General features: G+C 35.1%; 1 protein-coding gene across 1 annotated transcript in view; it reads right to left on the bottom strand.

Annotated features, from left to right (window-relative positions):
- The window catches only part of tpk1 (thiamin pyrophosphokinase 1), a 60,090-nt gene extending 54,612 nt beyond the window's left edge, over positions 1–5,478 (bottom strand). Inside the window, exons 1-2 of the mRNA XM_039666813.2 lie at positions 5,392–5,478; positions 993–1,064 (exon numbers count right to left, since the gene is read on the bottom strand). Coding sequence (XP_039522747.2) covers positions 993–1,032 — 40 coding nt within the window. The 5' untranslated portion in view covers positions 1,033–1,064; positions 5,392–5,478. The remainder of the gene's footprint in view (positions 1–992; positions 1,065–5,391) is intronic.
- Between the last annotated feature and the right edge of the window lie 12,106 nt (positions 5,479–17,584).

Below are 17,584 nucleotides of genomic sequence, written 5' to 3'. Positions count from 1 at the left end.
ATACGGCACAAAAGTTGTACAATTTAGGGAATTTGACAGTAAATCACCTTCACCACTTTAGCAGCAACAATTTGTAGGGAACCAGACATAAGTTGATGTTAGTCGTTGAGAATGCATTCATTACTGTAATGACCACGGGCGGTCTCAGGCATATTGAAAGCATGGCTGCAATTCTTGGCCAATCATTAGAACCTGATTACTTACTTTTTTTGTATTTATGGGCCACCTACCCAGAGAAGGATATCATTTTGAATACAAAAAAATCCTCCAGAACAGATCTATTATTTTGCTGTAGACTGCTCTCAGATTAAATGGGGCTGTTTTGTTCAGTTATTGCATGTGGGGGTGCGGGGCTCTGCAGAAAGTTAACTTGTCTGGGATCATTAGCTGATTGCCAAACTGCTTCTACAATACAAAACTAAAGAGTCACATCCAGCATTGCCTGGAAAATAAATCACTGTGTTAATTTGGCTTGTTTTAATAGTTCCTGATTTTTTTCTCTCAAGAAAACAGCAGTTTAAAACAGTTTTAGATTCATCTATTCTTAGAATCAATAATACATGTACAGAATCTAATAAAAACAGACCCAGAAACCCACATTGTGTAAAAAAAGATGCAAAACAGACATTTGCCATTATCAATAGCCTATGACTAGTCTTATCAGTGCAAACAAAATGAATTATTACACCTCAATAAACCAGAAATGATGGACAAAGGTAACCATTTCATGTCTTTGAAAATCTTTTTTCTAAGCCATAGTGAATTAAAAAACGTAAAAAGTAAAAGATTTTCATTAAAATTTAGTTAATAACATGTAAGACATAGCACATTAGAATAACCGTGAACATGCAAAGTGGCAAATTGTAACTCCGTTAAACATCTGTGATATATTTATTAACTATGTTTATGTTCTTCTGGACAAAGTGTAAATGCATGCACGGGCAGGAATGAATACATTCAGACATTTAAATGAGTTTTAAATGAATAATTACCTTGAGGCAAAAGGCAATCTAATGGAGCGAATTCATCCATGGTCTGTGTTTATAATAAGCTGGATTCATCAACTGAAGAAGAAAACAAAAAAACTTATTAAAAGACAACACAAAAAGATCTGGCAAATTAGATGTGCTAATCAAAACAACAGTTTTCTAACATGTTTCTATTTCTATTATGACAGATAAAGTAATACACTGAAAAATAAACCACAATTGACAGTTTGACGTCTAAAATACAAGATAAAAACAGAAATGTTCCTTCGCTCACCTTCTTTCACGGTCGTGCCTATATGACCTCTCGGTCCTGTGAATGATAACTTTTCTAACTTTTCTATGCTCTACTCCTGTAATGTGTTACTAGTTTAGCTCATGGTGGTCTCACATAGCCAGATTATTGGTCTGAACAGCAGATTATTCTGATCAGGAAAACAGAAGACAACAGCACATTCGCATGTGTGATTTTGCTCAATAAACAAAAGCTAACATGAGTAACTTTTAAAACGTGAGAAACATTTAGACACAATATTGGTAGATACATATAATAAAGCCAAAATCAAACGTTGCACACCTCCTAGCAACTCTTTTTCCTGAATTAATTAGTGTTTTTGAATGAATCCCTTGAGTGGATAATTTAAGGATAATTACCTGTTTCGTCTATTTTAATAATTTCAGAAAAGAACCTGTAGCACTTGTAGTGTACTTCATAGCATACAACTAAAATTCTCAAAATTACTCATGCAACATCATCTAGTCAATTGTACACATCACAAATGCATGCAGATTCACATTATTTTGAACAAATTGCAAATGCTTTGGTACATTCATGCAATAGATTATGAATAATGGTCTGTTGTTTCATACATTATCAATTGCTTATGTCATGTTGATCAAAATGTTCAACACTGGTTCCCTTTTTAAAGTTTTTCTCAGTCGCTTTGTTGAATTTCTATAGATCAAAAGTGCAATTCTTGATACTACTTGTACAAATTACAAATCATCTAGTCACTTGTGCACAGTATATGAAATAGGGATGGGCAACGATTAATCGCATCCAAAATAAAAGTTTGTGTTTACATAATATATGTGTGTGTAGTGTGTATAATTAATTTGTATAAATACCCACATATGTGTGTGTATATTTAAGAAAAATGTGCTATTTTATAATATAATAATATAATATTTTATTTAATATTAATTATGTATAAATATATATAAAGTATGCAAGTATTTCTTAAATATATACATGCATGTGTGTTTTTATATATACAAATTAATTATACAGTTATAAGTTTCATAAGAATATGCATTTAAGTATATTTAGTTTACCATAAATGTTTGAGTATCAGGATTTTTTAATCATATAAAATTACATCTGTTATTTTTAAGAGGTGACTGTTCGAAAACATTAAAAATATTATATTTTAATAAGCACGTAAATATATTACTTCCATAATAAGTACTCTTTTTAAAAGTATGTTAAAGTGTACTTATTTTTCCTAATGAAATGGTTAAAGTTTTGAAGAACACCTCATTAAAATGATAAATTGAAAAGTTTCAAGCTTCACGACCAGAAAGGAAATTGAATTGATTGTTGTATTCTGTCCGGAAGCAGATATCTTATCCTAGCTGATTATGAAAGCACTGGTTGAGACGGACAACACTTCAAGCTTTATATGCGAGATAAATATTTCATTATTTACTCAACACACGGTGCAAAATGTCATTACTCGGATCAATCCCGCTGAGAGTAACAGATCAATGAAGGTGGAGAGGTGCAGCCCTAACACTCTGCCAAAATGGATCAACATAGCAACTAAAAGGGGCTAATCCAACCTGACACCCACAAAACTATTGATGAAAGTAGAGTGCTGTCAAAAAGACATTGCAACAGAAACTCAAACTCAAGCAGTTGGGCCTTAAAGGAATAGTTCACTTCAAAATTAACATGCTGTCATCATTTACTCACCGTCAAGTTGTTCAATTCAAACCTTATGTGCTGAACACAAAAGAAGATATTTTGAAAAATATGGGTAACCAAACAGTTGATGACTTCCATCATCAAGTATTTTTTTCTTTCTATGGATGAAAGTCAATGGGATCCATCAACTGTCTTGTCTACCAACATTATTCAAAATTTCTTCTTTTGTGTTCAGCAGAAAAATGAAATTCATAGAGGTTTAAAACAACTTGAGGGTGAGCAAATGATGACAGAATTTTCATTTTGAAGTGAACTATTCCTTAGGAGCAGTACACCAAAAAATGAATACTCATAATGTATTGTATTATTGTGTCATTATTTATTTACCCTCATGTCCAATAAAACCCGTATGACTTTCTTTCTTTAGTGGAACACAAAAAGATGTGGTAATTTTTTTTTTTACCAGCTTCAAAAAAGGATGCAAAACCCCCATAATTGTCCCATAAATTTGGTTCACATGACTCATGCACTTTATTAAAATAGTTCTGAAGTCGTGGATGGATGTGCTTTTGGGAGTTTCAAAAACTCAGGCAGTATTTACTGGCATAACAAAGCTGTGAAGAGACAGAATATTATTTAAAGGAGCTGTATGTAAGAAATGTATTTCAAATAATCATAAAATGGCCCTGATATGTCACTAGACATTAAGAAATCATGTTAATCATGTGGATACACCACTCTACATTAATTTGAAAGTGATTGCAGTACCAGTTTTGGCCACAATCTTACATACGGCTCTGACTGTGACTGTGTTTGGCTGAAAGAAGAAAGTCATATACACCTCACCTAGGATGGTTTGAGGGTGAGTAAATTATGGTATAATTAAAATTTGTGTGTGAATTATTCCTTTAAGTCTTATTATAAATGGCTGTTTACTTGTATGCAAATAAACTATTTATAATTGGACTGATGGCTCAATTGGACTGAAAAGGCTTATAGTGATATAAACACGTCAATCGATCCAAATCAAAACTAAATTTCTATTTGATTGAAAAGGGGAGGTGTAGGCCTGAAATAATACAATCAACATTTTCTCAAATAGCTTCAAAAGTACATTACACACATGCCAGGTGCTGTAATGCATACGTTTACATACATTTTTTGCCCCTTACAAATGTATTTTTTTTTAACACAAACTACTTAGTGGAGGAGACAGAATATACTAAAAAGGATCTTCAGACAGTATATGTCATTGAGACAAAATTATTCTCGGAATGCATGTACAATACATGTAAACGCATATGTGAACCATACTTTTTAGGGTTCATAACAGAACTTTCAGAATCTGAAATTGCATTGAAAATTGGTGCAAGCTTAGATTATGGTATAGAAGTCATAATCTACTTAAATGAGATTTTTAAATCTGGAAAACCTTGAAAATTCCCATTGATTGTAACTGCATAGAAAAGAGTGACCAGCCCAATACTTTAAAATATCTCCATTTGTGTTCCAAAGAAGAAAGTCATATGTGTGTGCTTGTTGTATTTGCTTTTGGGGAGAATGTGCAATTCTGTACAAAGATGTTATGTTTGAAATGGAGGCAACTATTAATTACTATTATTAAATTGTTAATCAGGTGATTCTGATGGGTAAACACCTCACAATTATCTTTGTCACAACATCTGGCGAGACTGCCTATACAGTTAAAAAATCAGCCTTGTCAACAGCTAAAGCAAGTTCTCTTTCCTCCATTGTGTTTTTAATTAATGTGGCCCTTGTTGTGTCGTTTTTTCCCTATGGGTGTTTTTTTAATTACTTCTATTGAATGAAATTTCAAGGGTCTCTGACTTAGTCTGGGGAAATTCTCTGCTTAACATCATTTCTTGTTGTCCTTTAAAGAATAGCCAGAGTTCATTCTAAGGTTGAGTGCCCAAATAATTTACAATTTACAAACTTTAATAACTCCCTCATTAAGTGCACAAGTAAATCACACAAGTGCTTCTTCGGGGACAGAATGTATTTTTAATGAAAGTCAAATATCCTTATCTACAGCTTTCAGCTCTGGCACGATTTCACTCAAATCTTTAGCAAAGCTCACTGCTTCATAACATTTTGCAGGCCGAGTGTAAAGCAAACCTCAAGAGATATCGTAAAGAAATGAATACATCACGAAGATTAATACGAGAAATAATCCGCCCATGAAAGTGATGGAGAAGATAAACATGCCATCAAAGTGTCCAGCGAGAGAACCCACAGCGACAGGCACTTAGGCTACTGAACACTTGACATTAGGCTCTGTCTCAAAAACCAGAGAGCAGACTAACTTAACGTTACCTAAACAGCAGACGTATGCGCGTTCAGCGTTTGAGTAGAAAAACGTTTTTTTTAGGAGGGTATCAAACGCGCCTAACATCGCTGTCTAGGTAGTCAGCTCTATAGGTTAATACTAGAAACAGCGTGTGTGTCTAGTGTACTCACTCTATGAATGGGTATCCAAGCAGCATGCGTCCAGTGGACATTTGTGTACAATCAACGAGTGCCGAAGAAGGCGCTTGAGCTTCAGAATACTGTGTGATGTTTGTCACAGCGACATCTAGAGGTGGATTGTACACCTACACGGATCCCGTTATGGTCAGACAGACAGATAGACAGATAGACAGACAGACAGACAGACAGACAGACAGACAGACAGACAGACAGACAGACAGACAGACAGACAGACAGACAGATAGATAGATAGATAGATAGATAGATAGATAGATAGATAGATAGATAGATAGATAGATAGATAGATAGATAGATAGATCTGTCAGCTTTCAAAAGTCAAATATATCTAAGGCAACTGATCAGCCTGTAGAAATGTATGACTTGACTTCCACACAGCCCTCATACCTTACCTTATTTATCAACAACAAAATAAATATCTCATGGTCTCTGGTTTCATGTCAGTGTTGTACAAATAGCAGTGTGTTTTGCCACATATATACATAAATCATAAATTATCCATCAGTGACTTGGCCTCACCCAGAGAAAAAGACCCATCACAAATATGGCTTTCTGTCAGCCGGTATAGTAAACAAAAGGCAGTTCTAATTTGATAAGGGACACCAAGGTTACATTTTGCCTGCACAGCACACGATCCAGGGTCGCCAAGTCTTTCTCAGCCAGCTGTAAAATTATTCTGCTGGATAACAGCTTGGGCAAGACTGATAAGGCCGATTCCGAGACAAGACGGTAAGAAATGCACAAGCTTGTATTGTCGGTAGAATGCCATTTCGCACACATTGACTGTGTGTTATGCCTGGCAAGAAACAGATAAATGTAACCAGATTATTGGAGTTGCATGAATAATAACAATAAAGGAGTGTGTGTGTGCGTGTGTGTGTGTGTGTGTGTGTGTGTGTGTGTGTGTGTGTGTGTGTCTGTCTGTGAGAGTGATAAACCGAAACCAGAGCATTGATTTCTTGCTTTTGAACAATTGTAAAAGTGCTATCATTGACATGCCCTTGTGACTCTGCAATTTATGACAACGTTGATTACATTGGACATTGGGAGATGCAATGGGACATGTTTGACTGTTTAATAACATAAACTAAAATTGTACCACATGTTTGAACAGTTTTTTTTTTTTCCGATAACATCAAGACTTTATTTTCAACTTTTGGACTCAATTTGTGTTTCTGGCCAATTCCTTCCAGATAAAGATATCACAATAAAGATAAAAGCATGACTGAGCATGACTTTGTCCAACAAGAGTTTTAATATCAGACTAATAACAGAGCTATAATAAATATATATTTAATTTATAATTTATACACACATAATATATATATATATATATATATATATATATTTGATTTGTTCTAGTCTTGTGGTGAAAAAACAACTACGAAGTCCTAGTTTATATCCTCTTTGTTACCTTGTTAGAGTGCCCCTGGGTTTGAGTCAAATATACACAAATAATTTATGTAAGTTTATGATAGAAATATAAAGTTCAAAGGAGTGTGTTGGTGGCCACCAATTTCATCTCACATATGGTGAAAAGCTTTACCCCTAAAGTCTTGTCAGCCAATTAGGAACACAGAATTTCAGAAAAATACTAACAAAATTACATCCCAGCAGTGTTCCCTCTGTTTAATGATTAATTAAAAGCTCAGTTATCATTTGGAATTTCATGTCTTTTTCTCCGAGCTGCTTAAGAAAATATCATTTTATTTGTCTCTCATATACATAAAAGGTACATCAGATGCAATGGTCTATCACAAACAAAGTAAAATATTGATGATACCAGGATGCAGTTAAAGTTTTTCTGGGTTTAGAATAAAGTGTTTGTTTAGCAATACTATCTAAATGATTCAAAAGTAAATAATAAATGGTTGTGCATATCAGCCATAAATGATCAGAGAATAAACAATGTGACTCAAGCTCTTATGCTTTTGATTAATGTATTCATAACAGCGCTTAAGGCTCTGTTTGCAGAGCCTTACCTCTGCCTTTTGAAACTGTTATAAGATAAAAGTTTAGTCAGACAAACAATATTAAACTTTTAAAACAATGAAAAATAAGAGAGATTAGTAATGGAGGTAAATCAAATGTATCTACAAGAAAAAATGGTGTTAAGATGACGAACTTTGTGGAAAAGTACATTAAAAAGTAAAAGCAGAAAAAGAGAGAGGTGTGAATAGCAAACGTGAGAATGACATGCATGAAATTTTCACTTTCTGGGTTTTTTAAACATTAAAGGGTTAGTTCACCCAAAAATGAAAATTCTGTCAGTATTTACTCACCCTCATGTTGTTTCAAACCTCTATGTGTTTATTTGTTCTGCTGAACAGAAAGGAAGATATTTGGATGAATGTTTTAATCGATCAGATCTCAATCCTCATTGACTAGTATGTATTTTTTCCTACTATGGTAGTCAATGGGGATTGAGATCTGTTTGATTAAATCATTCTTCCAAATATCTTCCTTTGTGTTCAGCAGAACAAATAAACACATAGAGGTTTGGAACAACATGAGGGTGAGTAAATACTGACAGAATTTTCATTTTTGGGTGAACTAACCCTTTAATATGAGTTCCCCTAACATGTTTGGTCCTCCAGCTTTGGCTATCTTTCTCTGTCTTTGAGAAAATGAAAGCTCAGACTGGCTGATCTTGACTATTTTGATCTAAAACACACTAACTTTATAAGGGCAACCCAGGAAACATTATAAAATAACAAAATAACCCCATGTCAGGGGACCTTTAAGAACAAATGTTTCACTTGAACATTGTGTTTCTTTCACCTTCTGTCACCTATGTTCGTGCATTTTCTGTCTTGTTCTTTAAAGCAGGGCAAAGCTTACATCTAATATTTATTGTTTTAACATTTTGGTCATGTTTTCATTTATAATTGTCAATTACAATTAATCATCATGGACATGCATCGTCTTCCGCAGGGCAGGGGTTCTAAACTCAGGCCCTCAAGGAACACTTCAAAATTTTACTCCAAACCTAATCAAACACTCATGAACTAGCTAATTAAGTACTTCAGGATTACAGGTTATATTGTGCTTCTCAAATGGAAGTCCAGTCTAGTCCTTCCTCAGGCTATAGAGTCCTACTCAGCATTAAACACTAATGAGAAGGTCTAAGTGATGACCATAGATCACTACGGTATTCAAATTAATATATAGGAGTTTCAAATTAATATATATATATATATATATATATATATATATGTACAGTATATACGTGATGACCACAGATCACTACGGTATTCAAACAACGAGGCACAGTGAACTGGGGTTTGACTGCTGGAGTGGAGCATTTTGGTCCACAGGACTGCCGTATTCTGGATGTTTTTCTCTTTTCACACCATTCTTGTAAACCCTAGAAATGGTTGTGTGTGAAAATCCCAGTAACTGAGCAGATTCCAATTGAGAAGCACCTGTGAGTTGGAGAAAAACTGCAGGAAAGTGAAACTCGATGGCCAGATATGGGAACCTCTGGTCAACTGTGTAATTACACCAGTAGGTGGCAACAAGTTACAGTTATAATGAGTGAATCATTGAATCATTCAGCCAACCAATTTGTTCAAAACACTGATTCATTTAGGAAATAAACAACCATGAATGAATAATTGAACCATTCAGTTAACTGATTTGTCAAGGAACAAATCAAGTAATTGTCAGCATCCGCATTCACATTGTCTCTGAATAGTAGAGTTATTTTGCAACAATTTTGGAATTTGGATGTATAGTATTTCACCGACTATATAAAGGGAAATAGGCATATCTCAGCTATAGATATCACACCCATGGACTATTGGCTGAACATCTGATACATATGGTACACAAAATGGTCATCATTTGAATGGTTGAATACTAAAGGATTTCTGGAAGACGTGTGTCGCATTCTTTAACAGTCCACCAGGAAACAAAGCATAGTGAAGAAGAACGAAGAAGAAAGCCATTATGTCTACAACTGACAATGAGAGCTTATCATGAACAACTAAATGCTGGATTTTAAAAAGTATGTGGATTTTACGGCATAGACTCACATTCAAGAGTTTAACACGCCAGTTTGTTATTGTTGGGACAATTGACTATACATTGTCCCTAAACTGGATGCTGAACAAAACAAACTATGAATGGCTATCTGTCATTCAATGGCCGTCTGTCATTAATATGACTGTCTGTATTACTTTATGACCATTTTTTTAATACTGTGACTAGCAGGCATACTCAGATGTAGCCACTGTCTTTATGAATGAATAATTGAACCATTTAGTTTACAGATTCGTTCAAATCATGGATTCATTCAGAAACAAAACAGCCATATTCATTATCACTGAATCATTTAGTCAAATGATTCGTTAAAAACGCTGATAGATTTTTTTTGTGGGTGAATTATTGGATCATTCACTAAACTGATTAATTGACCAAAACACCTTTTAGTTTCTCGGAGACGTACAACTATGAATTGCTCTGATTTCGTCTGGAAGGTAAAATTTGGACTTCCCATATTTGACAATCAAGACTTACCAGCTGAATCGTGAAGAACAAAATGCTGAAAATGATGCTTTTATTAAATCTTAAAAAAAGAAACTCATAAACATTAACATAAATTCAGACTTTGAGAAAGTCTGAAAACCATGCAGTGCAATTTCCACAACCGCATAGTCTCAGCAGGTCAATAACGCTTATAGTGTCTCTTAAGCTGTCGCAGTGATTGTGCATCAGACACGTTTTAATGGATCCTGCCTGCAAGTAACCAATATTACTGAATCAGAACACAAGCAGATTGAAGTATCTGAGGAGACTGAAATTATGTGTAGATGAAACACTGAACTCTTAGATTGTTCGCTGCTGCAATAAGTAGACCTGAAAATTGTTTTAAAATTGCATTTTATGGTAAATTTGTGATCATCTTCCCAGTAATTTAAATTCTCTCCATTTTTGTATCAAAACCATTTCATGTTGAGCAGAGAAGGTCTCATATACTGTAATGGAAATACTCCAAACTTATCTGAAGATTATGAAGTGCCTGTGCATTGTGCTGCTATAGTGTAGATATATTCAACAAAATGGGAACCATAACAATAAACTGATCTCTTTAAAAATCATCATCATTTTATGATAATGAAAATGTGTTAAATTTATGATTTCATGCTGTTTTGAATTATACCAGAGTAGCTGTATAACTATTTGTTCAGATTTCTAACTCCATTAAAAACATGAAATTAGATTTGGGCGTTGAATAATTACCTGATGAGTCAAACCACATGGCTTGAGTCCATTCATATGATTTTGCATTTGAAAGGAAAAATATTAACATATAGAAGAAGAGAGTAAAGTATTGAAAGGTAAAGGGAAGTTAATAATACATGAAGCTTCATTATAGGAAAATATTTTCATTTTGACCAAGGGCAATGAAGGATCATCGGACAATGTTAACTCAGATGATATGAAGGTCATTCAGTCTGCTATCAAATAAGTCTGAGTTTATGCTGGTAATCCAACCGGTAGCATTAACAAAGACACGAATTTAAATATATTGAAATATAAGGCGCTACACTTCACATTTAATTTCCTCTGCATTCTTTCTCAAATTGAAGTATTATCATGAGACACTAATTTCAGTCATAACACTTCATATTTAAAACATCCACGGCTTGTCTACACCTTATGTCAGAATGCAGAGAAGAGCCTAAAAATAAATTTGACTAGCTGGTGTGCTCTCTCAACCAGTCGGTGTTGGCAGGTCAAGTTAAGCTACATATGCTCGGCTCAGTTTGACGACAGAGTACTGAACAGTACGACTGGCTGAGTTCAATATGCCGAAATCTCCCTGTTTTAAAAGAGCAGAGGCTGGATGTTTTGTCAGAGCATACTGGAGCAAACAATAGTGACATTCTCTCATGTCATCGACGTGTCATGTGATATTTTATATATTTATTAAGCAAGTGAAGTTTTTTGGCACTTTTTGTTTCTGAATTTTTCTCTTTCTTGTAACGGAACACTGAAGTTCTAGCACTGCAAAATTATTATTAAAGTATAGGCCTAAGTCAGAGCTCATGGATTATTCAGATCAAAATATGAAAAAATAAATCCATATGCATTTGTGAACAGAATGTTGTTTTTTTGTGGCACGCTTATATTTCAAACACAATAAATAGTAAACTGAAATGACTTTCTCATCTTCAGAACCACAGTGGCTCATGAAATGGAGCGCATTGCATTTTTCAAACTGTATTTTGCATAACATGATGAATTACCACATTAAAATTCTTCAATAGCCCAATAGAATGTTTTTCTCATTTCGAATCATGAATACAACTGAATGTTTAGCTTACACTTAACAAAAGCAATATTGCAGATTTTTCTCATCAACTTCTTTCATGTCATGAATTCTTATCCAGACACTTGGGTGATCAAAAAATATAAACATCTGAATGTAAAAACAAATAGTATGATATACAATAATTAATATGTGTACAGATGTGACGTAATTAATTCTTTATGTGTACAGATGTGACGTAATGACTCAATATAGTCTACTAGCTGAGACTCCTTCTTTATACGTATAGATGTGACGTAATGACTCAATATAGCCTACTAGCCGAGACTCTTTTGTATGTGTACAGATGTTTCGTAATGACTCAATTTAGCCTACTAGCCGAGACTCCTCCTTTATGTGTACAGATGTGACGTAATGACTCAATATAGCGACTAGCCGAGACTCTTTTTTATGTGTACAGATGTGACGTAATGACTCAATTTAGCCTACTAGCCGAGACTCCTCCTTTATGTGTACAGATGTGACGTAATGACTCAATATAGCGACTAGCCGAGACTCTTTTTTATGTGTACAGATGTGACGTAATGACTCAATTTAGCCTACTAGCCGAGACTCCTCCTTTATGTGTACAGATGTGACGTAATGACTCAATATAGTTACTAGCCGGGACTCTTCTTTATGTGTACAGATGTGACGTAATGACTCAATATAGCGACTAGCCGAGACTCTTCTTTATGTGTACAGATGTGACGTAATGACTCAATATAGCCTACTAGCCGAGACTCTTTTGTATGTGTACAGATGTTACGTAATGCCTCAATTTAGCCTACTGGCCGAGACTGCTCCTTCATGTGTACAGATGTGACGTGATGACTCAATATAGCCTACTAGCCGAGACTCTTCTTTATGTGTACAGATGAGACGTAATGACTCAATATAGCCTACTAGCCGAGACTCTTCTTTATGTGTACAGATGAGACGTAATGTCTCAATATAGCCTACTAGCCGAGACTCTTCTTTATGTGTGCAGATGTGATGTAATGTCTCAATATAGCCTACTAGCCGAGACTCCTTCTTTATGTGTACAGATGTGACGTAATGACTCATGACTCAATATAGCCGACTAGCCGAGACTCCTTCTTTATGTGTGCAGATGTGACGTAATGACGCAAAGAAATGCTCGAATCTCCTGCATAATTGCAAAAAAACATAATTGCAAGCTTACCACTTTGAATCGAGCTAAGGCAAGCAGATAGTTTTGAACACTGGCCGGTTATGTATTTTCTCAAATATATATTTTGGATAATTTTTAACCCCAAAAAAGCTGCGGACTGCAGCTTTAAATAAATGCAGCCTTGTAGTGAGAATAAGAGACTTCTTTCAAACACATTTGAAAAAATCTTACTGAACCAAAAAGTTAAAGTCAAACATTAAATAAGAGAAAATGCAACAACAAATAACAACAACAACCAAAAAAAAAAAAAAAAAAAAACCCCTCAGACTTCAGACTTTAGCCTCACTGTATGTGTTAAATCTTAGATAAAAGCAGATAAATTCCGGTTTATTCTGCTATTTGGCAGGTCTTCTCCTAACTGGTCTCTGATGGAGAGGGAACAGGCAATCAGTCTGCCTGCAGTTCCACTAAAGAGTTGTCTGACTCAATCATTATGGGTCTGTCACAACGCAGAGCTACCTTATAATTACCCACACGTCGACAGAGCTGTGTAACGTCGGGCTGCCCAGAGTGTTCCCACAGAGAGCTACATGCCCATGAAGACACTTACAGCGTGCACTGTGTGGAACTTGTGTTTCATTCTCTGTTAATGTTTACCTCCCTCTCATTCAAGTCAATTTTGGTGCATTATTAGTATTAGTCAAATTCGCTTGAGATCTATTGATGAACAGTAAAATTTGGATACTATTTGAAGCCGGAGTACAGCGAGCTCATAGAATTGAAGTGACTTTATGTTTTGAATTAACAAATAGGCCTCTTAGCAAACTGCTTCACAGTGAAAAGACATTTGGCTTAAGAACTGTGAGCGCCGCAGTCTGTCGAAGCTCTTTGAAAGCTCATCAGAAATGGATGGTACACTGTGTTATTGAGAACAACAACATTTGATTAAACTGCAGTAACACTGGGAAACAGTCATAAGATTTAGCTACCTTTATAGGAAAGAATGTCACCTTGAGTTATACTAGTGGTAGTCTAGAGACTTAACTCAACCTGCTTGCAATCACATCATTCTCTATCGGGATGCACCGATTTCCAGAACGAGTTCAGTACTGGTACTTTTATTTTTGGTACTTGCCGATGCCGAGTACCGATAATGACACCTGCATTTTTTTAATGCATTTGTAATTTATAAATCTATTGGATAGAGAAACCAAAATAACATAATTTGTTCAGCAAATATGCAGGGCTCAGTGCTGAGCATTGTCAGGTTCATATGTTTAGACACGAGTGAACTATCACAATTCTCTATTCCAATGTGATACAGCAAAATTACTAGCCTAATCAATGTAAATTTAAAACATTGTTAAAGACAAGTAAACCATAATTGTAAGTAATAAAATAAGAACAAATAATCAAATTAGAAATAGCCCAAAGAAATACAATAGAACAAAGAAAGGGTGTATCACCACATTAGACTTTATTCAATTTCAACATTTCCGTTTAAAGTATAGTCACCTAAAAAAATTTTCATTTCATATATTCACCAAACCCATTTGATTTTCTATGTTCTTTCGAACACATAAAAAGTACTCTTGGCCACTCAGATACTCTCAAGTACTCTTATATCTTGGCCACTCAGATTTTTTTTTCCATTTTTTTGGAAGAGTGACCAGAATATTCTTAGAAAACGATTCTGTTGTGTTCCACAGAAGAAATAAAGTCATAATTGGGTAGCCTAATGAGTAGCCTAATTTTTGTGTAAACTTTCCCTTTAGAACAGTCAGATGTACATTATTCGGTTTGGTTTTCCTGGTGTGATATCAACAATCAATTCTTTTCACAAAGGAAATATTTATATGATACCAGAGAGTGATTTCATCTGGAATACATTAAGTTAAACTTTCCTTGCAATATTGGATACCTTCTCCCCCAGAGCTCTGTAAATAACACAGTCATATATATAAATACCACACTGTGGCCACTCATCTCCATTTCTCTTCCCACTTCTTATACATTAGAAGGTCATCAGAAAGGCATGATTACAACCCAGGCTGCTCCTCTGCTTCTTCCCAGACTGATTTATAGTGCCGGTGATCAAATTCGCTGCAAATCAAAGGAAATTACAGTAATGCATCAGCTTTTGCTGATCGCCACTGTTCAGCCAATAGCTGATGGCCTGAAGCTCGAAAAAAATCTCATTACGAAGCTCTTTCTTTACTTTCAAATGGACATGAGGCATCTTCAGTGGAATAACAAAGAAAGGGACAAATGCATCGCTCCTTTTTAAAAAAAAAAGTTTTTGTCATGGCAAATGCTGATTGACTGAAGATATAAAATGTATAAAAGTTTAATGTTACTTACAAACACGTTTATTTCAATATAATACAGGTATTTTTACATGGCTGTGAAGAAAAATGCTGACAGCTAACAGGGAACATTCTCAGAAGTAAAGAAGTTTTGAAAACATTATTCCAATCCACTTGATCAGATGCTGTTTACGCTCAAACAGCAACATTACACACTCACTAAACTTAGAAAAGTGAAATCATGATCAATTACCCTTTTAAATATTCGTTTAGTCCAAAGCTCGCTCTATATTGCTGTAGATCATTAAACTGTTACCTCAGAAGTCTTGGGGTAGCTTGACAAAAAAAAATAAAAAAAATCATTGCTTAATAAGGCAGCAAAAGTCTGGGTCAAATATGGACAAACCCAGCCGTTGGGTTACATTTTTAAATAGCATTTTTAATCCAGCGTTTGGGTTTGTCCATATTTGACCAATTATTGGGTGAGAACAACCCAGCATTTTTTATGAGTGTATATGACAAGTTTTCAACATCCTAAGCCACAGCTCAATAAATAGATTAGCTTGCGGTGGGTGTAATTCACACTCATAGTCATTGAAGGCTGTTATTGGTGACTTTTTTTATAACAGTGCACAACAGATGTTAACAGCAGTTCATTATGAATTGAAATAGAAGTTGTCTAAGGTGTGGGTGTCAGAATATGCAGACAAGCTGCTAATGAAAATGTCCTGAAGGTGGCTGTGGTCTCTTCTCATCAGCACATGAGATTCCAACACCTTGACTGGAGCTCAATATAGAGTCAAGTTTGTTTTGCTTTTGTTTATCATTTGTTAAACGGAAATGTGAGGTTTGGGCAGGTGGTTTGGAAGGACATTCATCTTCATGCCACCTCCCTCTATTTCTCGTCAGCATTTGCTGGAGGAGACGTTTTGGGCAGAATGACAAATTGGTTGGACAATTGCTTTTAACAAGCTAGAGGGAAAATAGGGCAAACTACTAATACTACACATCTCCCATTCCATCCACCCAACATATATTTCTCTTTCTCAATAATTCATAAGATGAACTGAGCAAGAAACAGAGAAAACCTTCCTACTCTCCTTCCCCCCCCATAAAAGCTAGAGTCCTGGCCTCTCTTACCTCCTCTGGGTGAGTAAGACTGGTGGATGCTTGTCAGATTCCTGTATGTACAGACACTCTGCTTTTTTGAATGGAGCTGGCATGAATGTTTTGATCCTGTCTGGATCCCTCCATTGCCCGTCTGGGAGAGTTGGAAATGCTATTGAATTATTTTCATAATCTTGAATATTTCCCAATATAATTTCCTAATACTCATATACATAACCAATATAATTTATATATTTGTATATACTTAGTTCTTTGTGGATTTAGGAAGTAGGAGTTACTTCCTAGTGATGATAAAATCAATATTTGACTTTCATTATTTACTCACAATATTATCGTTATTGACCTAATGAGAGAATGTGTCCGGTATATTAAAGCCGATAAATTATTTCTTAAAAAGCCGTTAAATTATTTCTTTCAGCTGAGACGATTCAGGTGTGCGCTATGTTCAGGTTGGCAATTCAAAAACAACCATGATGGTTTTGAATTGCTTGATTGGAATCTCTTCAAAAAAGAAAAATACAGTATTATCGCTAAACCCTTACAACCAAGTCTTCTTCAAATGATGGAAGAGTCCTGTGTGCTAAACTTTGTTCAATGTAAGAAAGAAAGTCCTAAAGGTGATGTATGATGAATATCACTTAAATGTATGTACAGTAGGTAAAAATATATTTGAAGGTCAGTGATATTAATCACACTTATTTTTGAAACAAAATGTTTTTTCATATTTTGTCTTAGGCTCCTTTGGTTGCCCTTGTGATATGCTTACATTTTAGATTTTGGTACAGTACTCCATGACTAATGCAATAACAGCATAAGAGAGAAGCTAACACACATGCCGTGGTACATCAAAATTAATGAACTGCTGTCAATTTCAATCCAGAATTCATGGTGCCTTGCAATACACTGTTAAAGTTCACAAGTAAATCACACATTTGCATAGGACAAATGGTGCCAGCAAGCCTCAATAAAAATTGCATGCAGGAAGCAGAGTAGATCTCTTCTGTTCTACCTGGTGAAACAAGAAAATTAGATATTGACTGAAGAATAATGCCTTTCATTTTAGCGCAAATTGTGCCATGGAACAAAGGACCATCTGTGGGATTATCCAAGGTTATCAGAGCCCTTGACCGTGCTGAGCGATCATTTATAAATAAACCATTTTATGACACTTCCAATAATGCTGTGGAATTGACAGACTGCTGAAGAAAGTACCCAAAGTAGCTCTACAGACTTATGCAAATGTTTTGTTTCATCTCAAATATTGAGCAGTGCGTTTCATTT

Source organism: Pimephales promelas, chromosome 22 (assembly GCF_988280905.1).
Source record: "Pimephales promelas chromosome 22, fPimPro1.hap1.1, whole genome shotgun sequence".
Taxonomy (NCBI): Eukaryota; Metazoa; Chordata; class Actinopteri; order Cypriniformes; family Leuciscidae; genus Pimephales; species Pimephales promelas.
Note: the sequence above shows the minus strand (reverse complement) of the source record. Positions and strands in the feature narration are given on the sequence as shown.